A 22500-nucleotide genomic window follows, 5' to 3' on the forward strand; every position below is an offset into this window, starting at 1 on the left:
TTTGTATTCGCTTTTGCCTTTCAGATTGGTATTACTGTGCTCGCCATTGCCTGCCCCTGTGCTCTTGGCTTAGCCACACCTACAGCTGTCATGGTGGGAACTGGTATTGGTGCTCAAAATGGCATACTGATCAAGGGTGGCGAACCCCTGGAGACAGCACGCAAGGTAGCCATTAATATTCCCTCTCTAGCTTCTCTTGGGAGCATGGCATAAGGCTGAATATTTGTTCATTTTTGTTATACTTTCAGGTCAATGCTGTGGTTTTCGACAAGACTGGAACTCTGACACATGGCTCTCCAATAGTAGTGAAGACCTGCCTGTTCGTTAAACCTTCTCAGTGCGGCATAGAAATGCTCCTTGCGTTGACAGGCACTGCCGAGAATCACAGCGAACATCCTATCGGCTTAGCCATTACTAATTATGCCAAGCAGGTGGGTATTGAAATTTACAGAATTCTTAACCTCATTCTTATTGGCTCTTTAAATCTCGATTATGAGCTCTTATACGGTATGATAGCTCTCATTACTGTATCGCGTTTCTAATTGGCTAGTGACGAATGCATACACAGTGCAGTAGTGGTAATAGAGTGCAATACGGAAGTTGCTATAGAAACACAGCATTGGAGTAGTGCTGTTGAGTATATTATGTACATCTTGTTCGATGGCTTAACATATAATACGCGCGGATATTTTGCGAGTTGCGTAGTATTTTTCCGAACCCAGCAGGGGCGAGGAAAAATACGAGCAATGAGTAAAATGTCCGCGAGTATTATATGTTAAACCAGCAAATAAGAGATTTATTATTCCACTACGAAAAGGTGTTATATTGCTTCAATTTTATTTGGTACGAGTGTTTTAAAAAAAAAATGCATCATCTGTCCTTCAGGGCGCTTGCGAACGCTGTAAAGCAGCACAAAAAGCCAGCCAAATACTCTACATTTGATTGCCCAAACGAAAATGACGAGTGACAAGCGATGACAAGCTATAAATGGTTTTCACCTGACGTCACAGCAGCCATGTTGGTGCACAGTATAATAGAGAAAAAAGGCGTCTGGGAATTTGACTCTATTATAATGCAAAACGTGAACCATAATTTGCTGTTGTTTTATGCACCAACATGGCCGCCTCATCACATGATTGAAAACCATCTATAGTCCATTTTCGAAATATCAAATATTTAGCGTGATAGTGAGGCAGTGAGGACAAAAAAAATTGAAACACGTTGGAATGAATGTGATAAATACCTACATATCATCCACTTTCCTTTGTCTTTGTCCTCACTGCCTCACAATCAAGCTGAATTTTAATATATCGAAAAAGGCCTATTCACTGGCTTTGTATCGTGTTGAAAACAATTTCTTTTATTGAAAAGCTCCCCTTCGGTCCGTATTTGCTCTGTTCTAAACCGATCAAACCGGGACACCACAGTGTATTACCGTCTCATCTTTTGCGCGTGCTCTTGACCGAATATGGTAAAATGGCGTAATAGTGGAAGAATAATTTTTTAGGAGCTCGAGACAGAAGTCCTTGGGCAGTGTACAGAATTTCAGGCCGAGCCTGGCTACGGATTGTCCTGCAAGGTCAGCGGTATCGAGGAGATCATTAAACCTAAACACGTAGTGGATAAAAACAAGAAAAACCTGTCAGTCAAGGTTGGCAGCGTGGTGATTGATGACAGCGCGGACATTGAACCATCAGCAGTTATTAGTGGTGGTGATAGAGGTAAGTTCAGGTCGACAATGACGCCCCACCCACCCCACCCCGTGATCGCTTGTTTTTTTTTTAGCTAATCACCTATTGCAAACACTCGATTTCTGACTCTTTTTCGTCCTTCGAGGCTGCGATTCTTTCGTACAGCACCAGGAATAGCAAGCGTAAGCAGGACGTCAAACTTTACTTCGCATTTTTGTACTGAATCCCTTCTCTTCCCTTCATTCCAAGTTGTCTGAATAGTGACTTGTGTTGCAACTGTCCAGGCCCCAATTGTTTCAAAGGCCGCATAACTTTATCGCATGGATAAATCACCATCCATCATTTTCGATCTGAGCACAGATTGCCATACTTGCTCTCATATCCGCAAGGAGCAGAAAGAAAGAGTGGGGTGGATCGGTTTTTTCGGTGAAGCTGTCAACAGAGGTTGATCGCTGGTGCTGGCAAAGTTGGCGTTTAAGTCCTCAAAATAGCGAAGTGTAGTAATTTTGTACAATGATTTGCTTTCCATCAGTGTGTCCCAGGCTCGATTCTCGGACTCAACGTCACATGTGGGTTTCGACTCTGCTCCGCGAGGGTTTTTCGGGCATTCCGCCTCTCATCAAAAAACCGAAATTTGATTTGATATACTTTAATTTTATGTGATTTGACTTGATTTGATCAACTGTCTCCAATCCGTAAAGAACTTCTGCTCAGAAAAATAGGCCGGAGACTCATCATCATCATCAACAACAACAAGAACAACAACAACAAACCGATAGACAAAAAATGAGTGAACCGTTGCACTTTGCGTTGCAGGAGAAAGTCCACCGAAGGAAACGAATGAGGCTCAAGTGATAGCAGAACCGTTAACGTACCATGTTATTATTGGAAACAGAGAGTGGATGCAGAGAAACGGCTTGGGGGTCACTGATGAGATGGAAGAAGCCATGCAGGAGCATGAGGAAAAGGGGCATACCGCTGTACTGGTGGGCGTAAATGGTGAGCCGAAAATTTTACATGCAAGTGTGAGAGAGAATATGTTGAAGTCCTGTATTGGCTTTGTAGATGATACGAAACGATCTTCTTATCGAAAGTTTGTCACAGTTAGGGACGCAACTTTAGCAGTTGCAAAAAAGAATGAATCAAATCTAGGCTTGAAGGGATAATCTGGTTGACCTCACTTTTGACAAGACTACAGTGCATTGAATGCGTTTTTTCGTAACTTTTTAGTTGCATTCATTAAGAGTTTAAAAATGCGTAGCATCAAACCATATCTGATTTATAGTGGAGGAGATGGTGGGATGTTAACCCCGGTAAATGAATGGAAAATCGATAGTGACTCGGGGAACACCTACGATCTTCTGATTACCAGTTCAGATGCTATTAATAGACTCGTGGGAGCTACGGTATTTAACTACGTTTATGCGATTTTTTCGAGTGGACCTAGATGTGGTTAACCGATTCGTCCCCGAAGCGGCGCGGCCCATTGACGAGCAAAATTGTCTGGTATTAGACAGATTAATTTAAGTCTCACTCCCAGGATTAATTAAGCACTCCTTTTTCTCTTATGCAGGTTGTTTAGTAGGGATGATGGCCGTGGCAGACACTGTAAAACTAGAGGCTCAGGCCACAGTGACCACTCTTAAGAGAATGGGAATCAGGGTTATTTTGCTGACTGGAGACAACGAGAGAACTGCTTTTGCTATCGCTAAACAGGTGAGTTGCACTTAGAGCGGTTTTCAATTGAGTGTCGAAAGCAATTAGCACATTGCTTTGGTTTTGCATAACTTCACTCGGTGATTGGTTCAAAGTTCTAGCGCCATTTTTTCAACCAATCAGAAGTCAAACCAAAACCAAACGTTGCTCGCGCGTGCACATTTTCCCGCGCTTTGTGTCGGCTTCGTGTAATTACTTCGAGTTTTGATTGGTTTACTGGATTGTCACCGTCCATTTTGATTGGCCAAAGTAATTACGTTGGTTTTGGTTTTACTACACTCGATTGAAACTCGCGCTATCACATTGGTGATCTTCTGCGTTTGCTTCCAAGGCCACAGGAATTTACTGCATGCTTCGTTATAGTTTAGTTCGGTCTTATCATATTTTGATGTGTATGACATTCCCATTCGTCTTTCACAATGACTGTTCTAGGAAAGATTTTCTGCACTGTAAAAATGATTCCAGAGAAGTCGAAATGTCGCTCGCTCTCATATAGCTAATTTTTATTTCAAAGTCACATAAAGTGCATCTAAAAAAACTTGAATATCTTCAGTCGACAAAGTGAAATTTTCCATCAAAAGAAACGTATTTCACTATTTTGCGGTGAAATTTAAGTTTTTGTGTCCCACAGTAAAGTTAGCAAAACTAGCCTTCATGATTGAGCAAATAAAATGACTTCTGTATTGAAGCCATGTTAAGATGGCCGAACACAGTTTTCGGGCGCGCTCTTGCTAACGCAATGCAGCGCGCACGCAAGGATTGCAAAAAAATAAACGTGGCTTCAATATATCAATCATTTTATTTGCTCAATGCTTCCGCTATCTGTACCATTTTCCTCATAATTATACAAAGTGTTTTGATGGTTTTAGTCTTTTATGAGAAATGTATATTTGAAAAGGTAACGATGCAAAGAACTCCGCAATTCGCAGATTTTTGTTATCGAAAGAACCCAGCTAAATGCAGCGCTTTCGTAGTAAGTTAAAAAATTGCGATTCAATGCGGAAATACAAAAAAATTGAATTTTAACAGAGGAAATTCTAGATATTCCAGTGAACCTTCCAGAAGGGATAATTAAAGATCTCTCTGTCAAATTATTATTAAAATAGTGTTAACTTGTGAGCAACGACCAGATTTTCTGCAAATAAACAAAAACCGATTTTGAAGGCTTGTTTATATTTATTCATGTTGCCATGGCAACGGCATATACGTCAGCTTAACTATCAAAAACCTGAAGTTCGTGTTGCTAACTTGTTTGCTACCATTTTTGGCGACCAAAGGATCAAGGGTTTTAGAGAAAAAGGTAAATGAAACACTGGTATCAAAAACTGTGTTCAGCCACCTTAAATTGAATTAATTTTTTTATATGGCACGTTTCACCCCCAAATACAGAATATAGCTAAGCATTGATTTTTTCAAATCATCTAAAAATGTTATCTGTTGAAAAAGAACATTCTTCAAAATAAAAAGAAAACCATTCTTGGCTGGATGCAAAAACGAATGCAAATTATCAAACCACTGATTAATTACCAAAATTGTGTAGCATGTAGACAAATTTAGAATTTTCTTTTATTAGTCACGTGGCCATGGGCGTGGCATGATTACGTAATATTTAGGGTCATTCGTTTATAAAAGTTGGAAACTGACCAAAATAATGTCAAATTCTTAGCAACGCACCCCCAAAAAACACGTCAGTAGGCCCTAAAGGCGCTGTGACTGTGCGATTTTTCGTGCAACTTGTCTCGAAACGCCATTTCTACAAACGTTCTCTTTTTACGAAATAAGCTGTTTTACGGGTGTTACACTGAGCAACGTTTCATGCAACTTGTCTCGTTTCGATGATTACATGCGGTCAAAGGAGCATTTTCATTGGCGGCACATGTTACAGGACAGATGTTACACTGAGCAATGCTTAAAAAACTCGTTGCAACCCTTGCGGAAGTAGAACTCAATTCTACTTTCTGCAACTGGTCTCGCAACGTTTTTTGGCCGTTGTAAGGTATGTTAAATTGAGCAATGATTCGTGCCACTTGTCTCGCAACGCCATTGCGAGACAAGTTTCACGAAAAATTGCACAGTGTAACAGCGCCATTACTCATCTGGGTCCTTTGCACGCTCACCCTACAGGTCGGCATAAAGCAAGTGTTTGCTAAGGTTCTGCCTTCACACAAAGTAGAAAAAGTTCGTTCGCTACAAGAGAAAGGTTACATTGTCGCTATGGTAGGAGATGGCGTGAACGACTCGCCCGCTCTTGCTCAGGCACACGTGGGAATCGCAATTGGCACGGGCACAGATGTTGCTGTAGAGGCGGCCGATGTGGTGTTAATAAAGGTAAGTCAAAACAACACCCTGACTCATCATGGCCTGAGACTAGGCTTCGTAACCGGGGAGTGGGACGTATAACTGGAGACCGAAGCCAACCGAGCGCCCGAAGCCAACCGAGCGCCCGCCAATCCTGCCAATCCCGACACTCCCTTCCAAGTCGGACGTTGTTGTCCGTCGTTGCCAGGGATTTATATGTAATATCAGAAACCCATAAGGGTTGAAACGTGTAACGCACGTTCACAGCTTCCGAATATTCAATGCGAACTGATTGCTTGAATGTTTCAGTGCTAAGTACCATATTTGGAAACCCCTCGCTCTTGTTGTTCCAAATATGGTACTTAGCAAATTGAATATTCAGGAGCTTGTTTCCCAGAACACAAGGAGCCGTTACACGTTTCAACCCTTATGGGTTTCTGGTAATATACAATATACAAAACCAAGCAAAAATAGAAGAAAACTGACGGGAAGCTACAACAGCAAACGCCAATTCTTTTGGTCGACCTATGTGAGCATCTGATTGCTTACCGTGTAGGGGTGCATTTTTTTCGCCGATAGCTTTAAGATACTGGAATTCGTTAAATCTTTCTTTTCTGAAGGTGATTGGCGCTCTTTTTGGATTGAAGAGTATTTGAATTGCACAGATTGCGCGCTGCGTGGTTGTCATCAACATATGATTTGAAGTCTGCCTGGTTACAAGAAGAACCTCTGCTCTTGGCTACTGTGATTATTGTTGTAAAAATGTCAATGTAGGAATAATTTGTGGACTTCGGTGCCCCCTTATAAAGTTAAACGCTCCTTTTTTCAGAGCGATCTCATGGACGTCGCTGCTGCCATTGATTTGTCCCGGGTAACTGTACGGAGAATTTACATCAACTTTTGCTTTGCCCTCATCTACAACATGATCGGCATCCCGCTGGCTGCGGGTGCATTTGAGCCCCTGGGCGTGGTCATGAAGCCATGGATGGCGAGTATTGCAATGGCGGCTTCCTCTGTGTCTGTTGTAGGATCCTCTCTCATGCTTAAACTGTAAGTTCTTGACAGCATCGTGCCCAGGGTCTCTCTTCGCTAGGGAACGGGAAGAATAGAGACCCTAGGACGAGATTGAATTTTTTAATGTAATTTTTCTTTGCTTGTTTCCTTTTGCTGTTCAGTAGCAGATAATATAATTTCATTTGTGCCAATAGTTAGACCACTAGTGCGAACCTATTTTAATGTACACCAAACATCATTCATTTACGCTAAAATACATTCACGAACGATTTTAGCATAAGCAGTAACATTCAATAGTATTATTAGTATTAGTATTATTTGCTTAGAATCTGCTTCATTTGCGCAATAATCAACTTCAATAGCAGTAATGTGCAAACGTTTGCCATTTGACATTCGTTCTAGTGTTTGTGATTTTCATGAATGAGTTTTGTATAATACACATTCTATTGCATCAACAGACGACCATTGTCACAAATGCAACATTCTGTCGCAAATCCAAAAGAAAGATAAAAAATTACGTTTTGCGGGAAGAGCCAGTCAAAGTTCTACATATGTGTTTTAAAGTCGTATGAGCCTTGACTTCATCCTTTTCTTCCTCTTCCCCTAATGCATAGTTCACGGTTAAAATTTGTTCTCTTGAAAGAGGGAGCTTTACGTATAAGCCTTCGTGACTTATTGAGACTTCCTCGCCTGTTCTTTCGTTTTCGATTTTTTTTTTTTGAAGATTGCTTGTACGTTTTACGCATTATAACACGTTATCCACCATAGGTGGTTTTCACCGCGTTACGTCATCACCGCTATGTTGGTGGACGATAGATAATATATAAATAAATAATAGATAATAGATCTCTCATTATCTTCTGTTCGTCCACTGTGATGTTTGAATCGAGAAATACGTAGGTTGCAAACCTCTTATACTGTATGTATGCAAGTCGGCGGATGTTTCGATGACTTTTCCCACAAGCAACTGGCGAAAGTCGAATTGATGATTTGCACGTGACGTCACGGCGGCCATGTTGGTCTACAGAACAATGCAGTAAAATGTCTTCTGGGAATTTGACTCTATTATTATGCAAAAGTTGTGGGGCCATTTTCTATTGTTCTGTACACCAACATGGCCCTGCGTCTCATCACGTGAATAAAAACCAAGAATTGCGGAACGAACAAAAAGAGCTGATAGTAGATTGCACTTGACGTCACGGCGGCCATGTTGGTCGAACAGAACAAAAGCGAAAAAGTCTTTTGGGAATTTGACTCTAGTTTGATGCAAAACTTGTGGGGCCATTTTTTATTGTTTTGTACACCAACATGGCCCTGCGTCTCATCACGTGAATAAAAACCAAGAATTGCGGAACGAACAAAAAGAGCTGATAGTAGATTGCATCTGACGTCACGGCGGCCATGTTGGTCGAAATAACAAAAGCGAAAAAGTCTTTTGGGAATTTGACTCTATTTTTATGCAAAACTTGTGGATCCATTTTCTATTGTTTTGTACACCAACATGGCCCGGCGTCTCATCACGTGAATAAAAACCAAGAATTGCGGAACGAACAAAAAGAGCTGATAGTAGATTGCACCGGACGTCACGGCGGCCATGTTGGTCGAACAGAACAAAAGCGAAAAAGTCTTGTGGGAACATGACTCTATTTTTATGCAAAACTTGAGCTACATTTTTGAAAATTGTTTTTGCCGCAATATAGCCGTCTTATCACGTGAATAGGGAGCTTACGAAACGACGACGCTACAAAACAATAGGTTTAGTGAGCAAAAACAATGGCTCTGCACGCTCTGCACGTGCGTTTTACATTTTGGTACATTTCATTGCCGTCATCTCCTAAATGACGACGTGAAATCACTAAATTCAAGGTGATATGAATAACGCAGTAGTGCGTAGTGATACGAATAACGCGAACTTGTATTTTTCAATGAATTCCTCTTAGTCGTCCTCGTTTCGTAAACTCCCTAATGCAAGCCAAGAATAGGCGGCCGTGATCACAGCGCGAACGCAACAAGAGTGAGCTCTCAGGCTACACAGACGGCGGTAAGGCGGTGAGAGGCGGCGGTTGACCGCCCGTAATCGGTTTTTGTTGACTGAACTCTTGTGTAACAATACATTTTAAAAGAGCCTTGAAAAGTCCAGAGTATAAGCAGGATGTGAACCCACGACTTCCATGATCACAAAGTCATGCCGGTTTGCCATTTGGCCAGCTCGTGAAGCATCAAGGTATCACTTAACGACTTGTTTTCTATCCTTGTCTGTTTTTTTCAGGTACAAGAAACTAGAGGCAGACGACGGTGGCATGGGATCAAAGAATCCTTTCTCCTCTGGTTACACAATGCTAGACTCGGGTCCTTCCACCGACCCACCTGACTACCAATCGAAGCGGGGCTTCTTCAACAGGGATTACAAGATGCGGTCTCGGTCATCATCCAATCCAGTAGTACTCACCGAAATGCGCTCGGTTATTGACGAAGTTTAAATGTATTGATATTTTTTTTCTACTACGACATCATGGGAAATTTATGCAAGTTAAAGTAAAGCCAATATATTTTGTTTTGCAGGCGATTTACTCGTGTGGTTCAACTTCATGATTTTTGTTGTTGAAAAAATATCAAAACATGGCCGCTGTTTCCTTATTTGGGGCGGTCGTGACGTAATGTGCAATACTTTTTTGGTCGACTTTGGTCCACGTTAAATACGAAGACGTGGATTAAAAATTGAAAGAGATTTTACGTAAGATGTGTTTTGAATTTACCAAGAATGTACATATATATATATATATGCCCCATTTTAATCGAGCGTTTAGAATATTAACGAGTGCCGGGGCCAAAAAGCTCAAGCGACACGAGAAAGTATCAAGTAGTGTGGGTTTTGGGTCGTAAAGATTTAATGTATCTTAATAAGGATAATATGTCAGGAGGCGGGACATTTTGATCATCTGTTGAAATTAACATCTGGTACTTAAAATCAGAGGAAAACATTTCCAAGTTAACGTTGGAAGAAGTGAGTATTTCAAGGCACATAATTTGTCTGGTTAGGGCGCAGTTGTTACAGCGGCTGTCGTGATTGGTTCAGAAAACAATAGGCGAAAAAAATGCAACGGAAACCTAATCCTAAACACAATAAGAGATGCATCCTTTCTGGTCATGTAGCATGTAGTCATCAAAACCTCGAACCCAGGCTGAACAATTCATTGCCCATTGGTTTTCGAAAGCAGTTGGATTCGAAGTACTTGGAGCAAAACTGAACACTTTGAATGGCAACGCAGCGGAACCGAAGATAGAAAACTTGTTTTAAATCTGTGGGAGGGTGGGGGGGGGGGGGGGGCTGATTTTCGTGATAGATACAAAAAATGAATGGCAGATGAAAGGTAATGTGTTGTATGACGTTTTGAAACTTCAGGCAAAGCCGAGAGTTTGGGGATGTCATACAACACTGACGCGAATGTCGTAAATTAATTACTTAATGAAGGCCCATCTTCAACCGACAGGCTTTTCGACCGTGTGTTTTTGTTATGGAAATTCGCATTGCATATCTTAGCGACCTGATTGGATGCATTTCAGCTTTGACGGGATTTTCATATATGAAAATTGTTCCTTCGGCACGCAATGCCCGTAGGATGAACGGGTGCCTTTAACGCTCACTTTCATTTTTGATATCCAATCATTGTTTTTGTAGTAGTATGAGGTATTTAAAGGAAGAAATGGAACAAGACGTCTGTGTAAACCACTAATTTAGACATTCAGACATATACAATCACTACTTAATTAAAACGTTTCTTTTGTATTTTCTGAGTGAAAATTTTATGTGTTAATAATGGCGAGCCATTGATAATCTCATGGAGGGTAGGATAGCCCGTATTTACAAAAGCTACCATTGAACAACTTTCAATGCCTTTGGTAAACGCGAGCTGCTGAACACGTAAAGGGTCTGGAAACTAGTGGTATAATACAACCCATTCTCCATCTTGAATTTACAATTGTCGTTAATTCTTAATTTGCTCTGAATTTACTATTATCGTTAATTTAGAAGACTGGGAAGCTTGATATGGATTATGGGAAGTGGTCATGTATTTTTTAAAAGACAGCCCAAGTGTACTCGAACCTGGGAATGTTCATTATTAACCCGCCACCTAACCACTTGACCACCGCACCGCTAGCTGTTCAGGGACAATATTTTAAACGCTATTTGATAATGTTGTATCATCGGCTCGGCAACAAAGAACATTAAACACTGCAAAATGTCGGTTTCCAAACTCTACGACAAAGCTAAACATTTTAAATTAAATCAAAGCATAAGCTTAAATTATTAATCTAGCTTAGGCGGTTAGGCCTAATAATTTTTCAACAGCGATATTCTAAGAGAGACTTGAATAAATTAGTTTTAGAGAGTGCGGTGTCTTGATCTTCAGTGGTGAAACGGAAAGAAGCGGTGCCTATGGAAGAGAAGCTCCGTGTTCAAATCCACTCCACGGATATGATTTTTTATTTCCTTATTTTCTCTGCTACCACAAGTCCTGGGACACAGTGTCCTAAATTAACGATAATAGTAAATTCAATGCAAATTACGAATAACGATAACTGTTAATTTAGAGAGGAGATCATTTTGTATAATAATGTGTTAAGGTGTCCGTTGTAGCGCCGTTTGGAAAGCAGATAGGGTCACGCGAGAACATTCACTGTAAGGGTAGGGTCACGCTCTCCCCTTTTGAACAGACCGTAACATTGGCAAGATTGACAGATGAGGAGAACGATATATAAAATAGAGTTTTCCGTCATCACAAATAACTGCTCTAGCAAATTAATGGCTTGAACAAGAAATGGAGAAGGCATCGTTAACTATCCTCTAAAGTCATTTGGTTTAAGATTTGGAGAGTAATATTTTCGTAAAGAAACAACAGATTTGACAGGAAAATATCTACGGCAATTGACCGAAACAAATTTAATATCTTACGGTACCAAAAAGAATTGGGTCGATCGTGGTGTCGTACTTCTTTGAAAGGGCTTCAGGATTGGCCAAAAGAACAATAGAAAGAATAAAGATAACAATGGATTTAGCACAGAAAACAATAGGAAGTACGACACTATAGCTATACAGCCAACGAAATATAGTGTTCAACAAGAGGTACGACCCTACCCCGATCGCCAACCTTGATAAGTGGTACGCTAATTTTACCAGAACGCCCAGCTAAAATTTCGCTGCTTGATGTAATATTTCAAAAACGGGTGCAAGTGTTTTACCGGGGTTTCCAAACACGAGTAAACTGAAGCTTGTTTATTTCAAGTACCGGTAGTCGCAATTTGCATCATCCCAGTGGCGGCCTGCTAGTTCTGAAACATGGACGGGTTAGCTGAGGATGAAGCTTGCCGGTTTCGACCGCCCAAAAGTGTGCAAGAAGAAGATTCTTTGTTCGTACAGTCCAAACCTAAAAGTACACAGTACAAAGACAAGTCGGCCGTTGAGGTTTTCAGAACTTGGCAAGCAGTGTAACAGAAGCTAGTGGTAGTGGTAGTACAGTTTCTGAAACTTAAGAAATTGTAAACAGTGCGCGCGGAATGTTTAATAGGCCTTTATATCACGGTTTTGACCGCCATTTTGACGGGTAGGCAAAGCGTAAAGAATTTGTAGTGTTTATATGGGGATCCGATGTCAAATAATTTTCGTTAAACGCTAGTTCTAAAAAAAATATGAATCGCGAACTGAAGGTACAGGGTAAAGGATTATACAGACCAATTTTTAGGGACTAGCCTTCGTTAAAAGCTGCGTGGTAGCGTTTTCGATCTTTCAATACATTTGTCTGTAATTGTTACTAAAAATTCGCGGGAAAAAATTACAGACAAATATATAGAAAAATTGAAAACGCTTCCGGGCAACTTCTTTAAAAGGTTAGTGCCTAAAATTCGGTCTGTATATTCCTTTGCCCTGTACCTTCAGTTCTCAATTCATAAATTTTTCAGAACTAGCGTTTAACGAAAATTATTTGACATCGGATCCCCATATAAAAACTACAAATTCTTTACGCTTTGCCTAACCGTCAAAATGGCGGTCAAAACCATGATAAGGCCTATTCAGGAACGTTTTTGAATTGCTCTTTAAACGTAAAGTAAGCAGCAAACAATAGAAGTAATAAACCTTTGTTTAAGTTGTGTATTACTTTTTCTAATTGATTTCCAAACACACGTGTTTGGATATCCAAACACGCTGTTCTTTACCGCGGTATCAAGGTGCAGCCATGTGACTTAAATGCGGGCACGCAATTGGTTTTTCACCTGATGAATTATTAATGAGTTTGAGAAGTAAGATATCAACGAGTGCGAGTGCTTCGTCATAGGTTCCATCACCGAGAAACTAAATGAAAGCACGAGGCTGAAGGCCTTATTGTTTCGAGGCGTTTGGAAGCTATGATGAAACACGAAGCACGAGTTTTTTATATGGCTTCTCAAACAAGGTTGTGCATTTTTTAGTTCTGCTTCCTTTGCTAATTTTGATATAAACATTGTTGTAAACAGTGGAAAATGAGTTATTAAAAACGCTATTTTTTGTTTTATTTATTTCTTTTGTTTTGATGCGTAAATCTTGATATCCCATGAGGAATTAGATGAAAACAACATGTGGTTTGGATAAGATATCCAAACACATGTTGTTTTCATCTAGGCTTTCATTGGTTTTCAAAGGTCATGCACGTGACGAATTTATCCATTTTGATAGGCTTTTGAACTCATGAATTATTAATGAATTTGAGAATCAAAGATCAAATAGAGTTGCCTTGGTGTTAACAAGCTGCCTTAAATATTGAAAACGAAAACGAATTTTGTTATCTTCTAACCTTCCCAGAAAAAAACGGACAAAAACCATTTTGTTAAAAGTAAACCAAACGCCAATTAATTACACAAAAGGATCATATCAAACATCTTGGAGTCAGTAATAGATGCTCATCTTAATTTCAAGGAACACATTCATCAGTTAAAGGGGCTAGGTCACGCAATTTTAGGCAATTTCAGCACTGATCGAATGGTCGTATACGTAGAATTAACTAAAATATCAAAATAACTGTTCAAAACTATAGAAGAACTGTAACAAAACACCGGGAAGCCAAGAAGGGACATGGATGGACAAAACTGGAGAGGATTGAAATGGATTGATTTCGGTAAATTTGAAAAACGTCGGCCCACCTTTTTTCAAATTTATATCAGTTTATATCAAAATGTCATTTACACAGCTGGAAAATCATTCTCAGTAGTTATGTGGCCGTGATTTTGCAAATGAAAGACTCTTGCTCTGCCAATTTGACGTTTAGAGCTCATAATTAACAAAATTGAACAAAATTACCTAAAATAGCGTGACCTAGCCCCTTTAAGCAAGAAAATTTCTAGGAGTACTGGGATCCAAGCTAAGTTGCATGATTATGTTTCTCTTAATATTTTAAAACAGATGTATTTTTCTCTGATTTTTCCTTTCCTGATATTCTTTGATTGCACTCACGTGATAAGACGGCCATGTTGGTGCCAAAACAATAGAAAAATGTAGCTCAAGTTTTGCATAATAATAGAGTCAAATAGGCCATTTCCGAGTTCATGTCTGCCTTCTCTTCAAAGCTAGTCTAAGTGCGAAGTTTTTGTGATGGTAATTAGTTCTACTTTACATATGAATAAAAACTAATTTTCAATTAACAAAAACTTTGCACTTAGACTCGCCTTGAAGAGTAGGCAGATATAAACTCGGAAATGGCCTTTTCTCAAAAGACTTTTTCACTTCGTTCTTTCCACCAACATGGCGGCCGTGACGTTAAGTGCAATGAGAGAATACGGTGCTACCATCTGCTACTCTACATCCTTTAACCTTTTCCTAGTATAATGATCATACTTCTCCTTTGTTTAGAGATTTAAACATTTTGAAATTGCTTGATGTTATATATTAGCGGAGCTCCGCGCGCGCCGAAGGGAGCGCACGCGCGCGCGGAGCACCATTGTTAAGAAAATATGGTAACCCATCGATGCGAGAAATCTTGTTTTGACGTCATCAACCGTCCGTACGTCGACCCCTGCATGTATGCCAATGTGACCAGTATCATGCTACAATCCTAGACAAAAGTAGTTGGGAAGGTTATATAAATGAACCCCACGAGAGCTGTATTTCAACCCGCTTCTGTTAAGGCGCAAAAAAACACTTTCTCCTTCTCTTATAAAGCCCCCCTCCCCCCTATTCAATGTTGGAAGGTAACACTACAATTTCCTACCAAAAGCATTTAGTTTTGCACAACATTGAATCAGGGGGGTGGGGAGAGAAGCAAAGAAGACGTCAAAAGTGGTAACCTTCCCAACAGTTTTGTCTATGATTGTATGAGAGTAGGAAATCGACTTTGAAGGCTTATAACTTTCGCAGTATTTAACATGTGGCTTCCATTTCTCATTGTGGAAATGTTCTTGTAATGTACTTTCCAATGCATAAATAAAAATGCACATTACCGAATTTTGCTTAAAACCATTGATTTATGATTTGGATTTAAGACTTACGTGACACCCCATAGCGTTACTCCAAAACCCATGCGATTGGGAAAATGTTAACTAAAAGTGACATAAAAATACATTTTTGTTGTTTGATGTTTCATATTCGTTAAAAGAAAGCTTTCTTTTTTGGAAGACGTTGAAAGAATGCCCAAAACTGATTTATTTTAATCAATTTAGCAAGAAATGGCCCGGGAGCATTCACTCAAGCATGATATTAAACGTTCTGTATAACTGTCCTTGCTTCAATTACCCAAGTGTAAGTTTTTTACTAGAAGTATATAAAATATTTGAAATACGTGAAAGAAATAGGAACAACATATAAACGGTCACAGTAAAAAGGAGGTTCACTGAGGTTTCAGTTTTTCTAGAAAGAAGGGAATTTTCTTAGTTGCACGCGTAATGTAGCGTGTACGCGTTCATAACGACTGTGACATCAGTTATGAAACTTCTCGAATAATGCGTTTGTTGACGCCTAGAAATGAGTTACCTATATAGCAGATTTTTGCTTGTGCATAAAGTAATGATTTTGAATCACTTCCTTTTAGAATGGTATTTAAAGGCAGAATATCACCAGAGAAGAGAGCACTTTCAATATTTCTACGCCGAGAATGTGGCATGAGTTTTCCTAAAATTGCCGAGAAATGCCACATTTCAATTTCATCCGCCCAACGAATTTGCAAAGAAACATTTTCTACGAGGAAAAAGCCGTGTCAGACAAGGAAAAGTGGTCGCCCAAGAAAGATTTCTCACCGCATGAAGCGCTTGTTGAAAAGAAATCTTCTAAAACTAAGGAGGCAAGGCCTCGCGGTTACTGTTAGGAGATTGGTTTCTTATAGTGGATTAAGTCTTGAAAACGCAAGTATTCGTTCGTATTCCCGATGCTTAAATGAGATGGGGTTCTGGTTCTTACAGTCTCGAAAAAAAGGACTATTGAAAGAAAGTGACAAAAAAGAGCGTCTTCACTATGCAAGAAAAATGGAACGCTGGGAAAGAGATAACCCACGCTTTTGGACCAGAGAAGTAGCTTTCTACTTGGATGGTGTGTCCTTTGTATACAAAACGAACCCGATGAGTGCAGCAATGACTCCAAAGGCAAGAGTTTGGCGCCGAAAAAGTGAAGGTTTGCATATAACCAGCAAAGGTTCGAAAGATTTAGCAGGAGGAAAACGCCTCCACGTAATGGTGGCAATAGCTTATGGAAAAGGTGTGATTCTCAACGAGCCCTATGAAAAGATGAATGGTCAATTCTTTGCAAATTTCATTAGGCAGCATTTTAATCTATGTTTTGGACGTGCAGGACCAAAACGAGATGGTAAGCGTCTCTTCGTTATGGATAACGATCCAAGTCAGGTTAGCAAATTAGCAATGAATGCTTTAAAAGAAATTGAATGTGAACTTTGTAAGATACCTTCTCGTTCGCCGGACCTGAACCCATGTGAATCAATTTTTCACCTTGTAAAAGACTCCCTAGATAATGAAGCTATTGAAAGAAGCATTAACAAAGAATCATTTGAGGACTTTCGAAGGAGAGTTTTGCGCAATCTTAGTGACATGGATACTGCTGTTATTGATAGGACAATAGAAAGTATGCCCACAAGAATTAAATTAATCATTCAAGGCAAGGGTCGTAGAACTAAGTATTAGATAGCATGTAATTGGTAAGATACCTTAGTCAATTTATCCTGTACATGTAGAATACAATTTTGAAATTGCCACGTTCATTTTTAAGTCACATTACAGAAGTAAATTGAAATTGATTACTGGCGCTAGTAGGATGGACTGTCAATCATTGTCCTATTTTGGGAAAGGTAATCCACACGTATTTGAACATTACTCCATGACATTACTCCATCAGAAAATACGAAATATTTGCCCAATGACTGTGATATTTTGCAACAATAACGTAGTTATATGTAAAGCATACTGGAATACGTACGATGTCTCTCTTATTATGGACAAAAGTTATTGAAACTCCTTATTTTCAACATTACTCCATTGAAACCATGTATTCATAAAGTTAATTAGATATGTTATTTCAATTTAAGCCCTCTTTATGGAGTAATGTTGTAATTTACCTAAAATAAAGCTAAAATGGCCATGAAACGTCCTATTACTATTTCCTTTAAAGCCCTTTACACTCCAGTTTCTATATTTTATCTGCAGCTTGGCTTGAAAGCCATTATTTTAGGCTTTGAAAATGGAGTAATGTTGGGAGTCATGTTGGGAGTAATGTGAACTGTAAGTTATCGACGCGGGTGATCAAAATAAGATAAGCCAATACAATAGAAACGTGACTCTAAGTCGAGAACGTATCTCCGTTGATGTTATCTAAAATAAGTTTAGAAAAACAGTGACCACATGGCGTCAACTGGAGTTGTTCTGATGGTGGAATTTGTCTCCAGAAATGGAAAAATCGCCACCTTACATTCATCATTTCGGTGTTCGCGGGGCAAACACTTCCTCCCTTTATGAAAACAATTGGCGCATCTGATGTTGCGACGATGGGTGTATCTTTGCTTAGCTCAATGTCGCGTTTGGAGAAATTTTTTGGAGCGGGTAAATGAACTATATCTCCCTCTAACAACAGCAGCAAGTCAGCCCAGGCTATAATGGATGGTTTCCAGCGAAAATCATTCAACATAATTATCTCAGCCTCTTCCGCCCCTACCCAGGCAAAAGTTCCAGTTGCGGGGTTGCAAAACGTGCCGTATATGGCCTTCAATGGGGAGAGCATGAAGCTCTTACCGCAATTTGCAACACCGTGAATAAAAATATTACGGTACTTCCCCCTTCCTTTCTCTAACAATGTGAAGACCGCCTGAGCAAAAACACTGACGCTAATCTCATTTCTGGTGAGGAGATGCACTGCTGCCCCCATCCACTCGCCATTACATTCAGCTACGCATTCCCCTGTATAGTTGTCGTGCAGAAGTTCGATGCGAGTTTTCTTTGAGCGTGCAAATTTCGCTTCTGCAGTTGCCAATTCGTGTGCAACAGCCAGGCATTCATCAACTGCTTTTCCACCCCTGTTACATATAAATTGAGCAAGATCCGTTTTGCCTTCACGATTTTGTGACGCCGCAATGGACATTAGCTGCAGCCGTGATTTGACATTCTTAGCCTGAATGAACTGAGTCACCTCGTACATGGACATACCGCGCTTTCTTTTCTTGGAAACTCTAGCACTGCGAGCTGCTTTTCTTTTATTACCGGAAATAGCATTCTCAGTTCTCGGTGGAGGTGTGTTTCCAAGGTCTGGGTGGCCCTCTGAGTGTACACAATCTCTATCTTCCTTTGTTGTGTATTTGTACGCTGAATAGTACGTGTTGTGATTGGAACTAAAATTGACCTTGATGCCGTAGCCGTCGTCCAAGAACTTGCGTACCTTCAGCCAACGAGCGCGTTTTTCAAGCTTCAATGCCATGTGATAATGCGAATGGCTCTCCGAGGCACCTGCATCAGCGTGTAATTCACGCGCTACAACCCACTGTATAACTTTCACACCAGCCATTTCCATCCAAGCCAACGAAACCATTTCGGCAAATACATCCCTAGTGGGAACTTTCTCCAAATCGGCTCTACTGTATGTCAAAAGATACACAAGGCGCTGCTCTCGACTTCGCAAAGTGAAATTGACCTCCGCCATTCTAAGTGTTTAGTCCGTGAACTCCACCAACTTTAACAATATATACTTTGCTTTAATTATCTATCATCTAGACTCCTCCCCTTTTTGTTAATTCGTGAAGGAATTGTCATCATTTTATTTGCTCTACAATTTCATATACAACAAGACATCCTAATACATATATGACAGTTAAAATTTCCCCTATTTATAACCAAGTAAACGCCTACAATTTATCCTAACATGGCAAAAAACATATAAATATTACAAAAAGCAATAGTTATGTTTGTTTTTTTCACCGAAACTGTGAACGCTAGCATAAAAAAGTAGTATTTCCAATGACGGCCACACCCAGAATTTTCAGACAATCCTAGACAAAAGTAGTTGGGAAGGTTATATAAATGAACCCCACGAGAGCTGTATTTCAACCCGCTTCTGTTAAGGCGCAAAAAAACACTTTCTCCTTCTCTTATAAAGCCCCCCTCCCCCCTATTCAATGTTGGAAGGTAACACTACAATTTCCTACCAAAAGCATTTAGTTTTGCACAACATTGAATCAGGGGGGTGGGGAGAGAAGCAAAGAAGACGTCAAAAGTGGTAACCTTCCCAACAGTTTTGTCTATGATTGTAGTTTATAGCATACATTTTTGATATTGGACATCCATCTTTTGATCAATTGACACCTGTCAAAACAAGGTATCACGTGACCATATTGCGGGCTCAAGCTTAGAGCTCATCGAAGTCAGCTGTTTTGTTTAAGTTGACCGCTGACCGTGTACTGGTTTTCGATTGGATTGTTGGTTCAACCCAGGTTAACTCACCTGAACATAAGCGAGGCTTCATTTTTCGCGCGCTTTCTGTGGCTCGAAGCGGCTACACGGCCATACTACATCAACGAAAGTTCTTACACAGTCAACGCTTTTCGTGTTCAGGTGGAAAACGGTTTGGGAGATGTTTTCTTTCTGCTCTGTTCGCTGGTTTCAATGCAGTTTGACATATCATGATATTTCTGGTCCACACTGGTGGCTATGCAGTTATTTAAGTCAAGCATCGGCGGGATGTAACTTAAAGCTGAGTGTTTATTTTTAATTTGTTTAAAGCTGCTTTATTCTCTGTATTGCAAATTTTGGCATATCTTTAGAAGCTCTGATAAGGTTACAGGATGCGTGGAGGACCTATGTCTAGAACAGAAACGAAAGGACAGAGCGAAAGAGAACGACAACGACAAAACAGAATACGAGTAATAGCTCATACTCAGTGGAAGAAGTTACTCCAGAAATTCTTTCCTTGGGCACTAAACCATTGTTATTTTTACGGATGCGTTATTTAAAGCGGATGCGTATTTTTAAAAAGTGGTTTAATCGGTTCTTTCTTTGTTCAGGAATGAGAATCGAATTTTTATTTTCAACTGGAATAAAATAACAATTATCTGTACTCTTTTGGACGTAAAGAAAAAGTTGATTTGTTTGTTTGTTTTGTTCTAAAATGCAAGTGAACAAGTGCTTTTTTAATCCGTTTGCCCAACTAGTTTTCTTTGTGCCTCGACAGTGACAATAAAATCTTGCCCTTATGTTATAAACACGTATTCGCAATGAGTTCTCTTAAAATTAGGGGGAAATCTCACAAGCTTGTGTTTTCAGAAGTTTGTTTAAAGCACCGAAACGTTATTGAAGGACGGTGCCTACTATTGTTATTGCGCATACGTTCTGAACATCTCCAGATACTCAGATTTCCTATCGGTATTGCTTACTAATGCAGGGATATTTTTGCGCGGTTTAAATTTATGCGGAGAAAGGAGAACTTAGCAAATGCTCTTGGAATCCAAAAAGAAAATTGAGGGTAACCATGCATTTTTCAGAGATAATTAAGCTTTAAGTTTGGAGAGGAACGCCATACATTGCTTTGTATTTTAAAGCTTTTTGCTAATATTGTTGATTAATTATCTTTGAAAAATGCGTGGTTACCCCCAATTTTCTTTTTGGATTTTAATAACATTTGTCGAGATCAGCTTTTCCAGCATATTCATTAAACCGCGCTAAGATACCTTTGAATTATTAGGCACCGTCCTTAAGTGTTGGAGCAGATCGTGTTTGAAGTTCGTCCTTTCTTGTTTGCATTGCAGTATTTTGCCTATTCTTGTACCAAGCCAACCTGGCGTGTTTCAATGAAATACATCAAAATGTGAATGATCTTGTTTTCAGAGATAAAGTGGAATAAAGTACATCAGTAAAACTCTTCTTTGACCTTGAACTGACAGAGTCGTTTTTATGGCTTCTACTTTCAGCATGATCCTTATTCGCTGGCTATTGACACTTGACTCTGAAATGGCTTTTTTCCCTTTTCCATTCGCTCGCTGAAGGTGTGCTTCTTTTCTTTTAAAAATCGTGTAGTTCAAGAAAAAATTATTGCCAAACTGGTGAATTGCAAAGTAAATTTCACTGGAAAAACCGATGTCGCACTCATCGCTTCGTGATTTAGCGTAAAATTTACAGTGGAATTCACTAGTTAGGCAATGAATTTTTCTATAGAAGAAAGCAAAGAAAATGATTTAATTATTAAAGCAGCAACCGGAAACATCAAAACGCGGACAATTCGAAACCTTTCATTTTCACAAACCCTACAGGCAGTAAGAATAATTAACCAGGGAGCTCATCTTTAAGGCTTGGCTAAATCTATATATTATATAGGGTTGACCTCTAGATATCCCCTTTCGAGAGATATTTTGTAACTTTAATTTTTTATCTCTTGAATAAAGTATTGTATTTGTATTTGTGTTGAGCATGCGCGGCGGTTACTTAGCGACTGAATCCTCACATGATACCACAGGTGAGGGCTCATTTAACAACAGTGGAATTACTGTAAAGGATGTGCGTGACACAGTGGGATCAAGTCACAGTCCGCAAACATGTCATGGGGCGTGCGGTCTGAAGAGTGCTTTCCAAGGTTGTGGACGGCGGTTGGATCAGGGTGAGTTTCGACCAATGGCAGAGGTGTATTTTCCAGTACTTGTCAGCCCAGCGAACGCACACTGAAAAGACACCCCTGTCAGAGGGGAAGCTTTCAATAACAGAACTGACCAAAACCAACGAACGCAGTTTTCAGGGGCACCCAACAAGAATATAGATCAAAATAACTTAAACATAGCATTGTTAAACGTATTTTGGTATTTAAACTGTAGATATAGGCATATTTTTATGCCCTAAAAACTTTTCATCTCTTCGGATTTCCTACCTGAAAGTCTAGTGATCCGAAAATTATAGGGATCAAAACTTACCTTTTCGAAAATGTCCCGAAAATTCTAGGTGACCTTTTTAGGGTAAAAATCGGTTAAAAATGAGCAATTATACCATTTTTTAGATGTTCGAAAATCCTTGGACAGGCAGGCAAGCAAGAAATTTTACAACAAATGTTCCGAAAATTCTAGATCTCAAATCGTCTTTCGAACAGATATTTTCCGAAAATTGACGTTGGGTGCCCATGAGTTTTGTTAAGCACGGGCGAAACGAATAAGAAGCCCTCTTTTTGGTCCATGTTTTGTGGTCAAGTGAAATGTAGACTTTTGAAAATGTGTAACAACGTTTGAAAACGACTTTTAAAACACTTGCGAAATCCTGTTAAGAGTGTATGTACGTGTGTGAAAGCGCAACACAA

General features: G+C 39.7%; 1 protein-coding gene across 3 annotated transcripts in view; it reads left to right on the forward strand.

The window, feature by feature from the left end:
• Window positions 1-10506, forward strand: part of LOC138000430 (copper-transporting ATPase 1-like) — a 34478-nt gene extending 23972 nt beyond the window's left edge. The window contains exons 11-18 of one of the 3 annotated variants that reach the window (XM_068846841.1): window positions 1-165; window positions 249-431; window positions 1508-1721; window positions 2508-2690; window positions 3265-3407; window positions 5532-5735; window positions 6535-6755; window positions 8989-10506. The exon at window positions 1-165 is cut by the window's left edge and continues 24 nt beyond it. In XM_068846841.1, coding sequence (XP_068702942.1) covers window positions 1-165; window positions 249-431; window positions 1508-1721; window positions 2508-2690; window positions 3265-3407; window positions 5532-5735; window positions 6535-6755; window positions 8989-9199 — 1524 coding nt within the window. In that variant the 3' untranslated portion in view covers window positions 9200-10506. The remainder of the gene's footprint in view (window positions 166-248; window positions 432-1507; window positions 1722-2507; window positions 2691-3264; window positions 3408-5531; window positions 5736-6534; window positions 6756-8988) is intronic. The other 2 variants (XM_068846842.1, XM_068846843.1) reach the window with 2 other exon arrangements.
• The last annotated feature ends 11994 nt before the right edge of the window (window positions 10507-22500 follow it).

The sequence above is a fragment of the Montipora foliosa genome, chromosome 4, assembly GCF_036669935.1.
Source record: "Montipora foliosa isolate CH-2021 chromosome 4, ASM3666993v2, whole genome shotgun sequence".
Lineage (NCBI taxonomy): Eukaryota > Metazoa > Cnidaria > Anthozoa > Scleractinia > Acroporidae > Montipora > Montipora foliosa.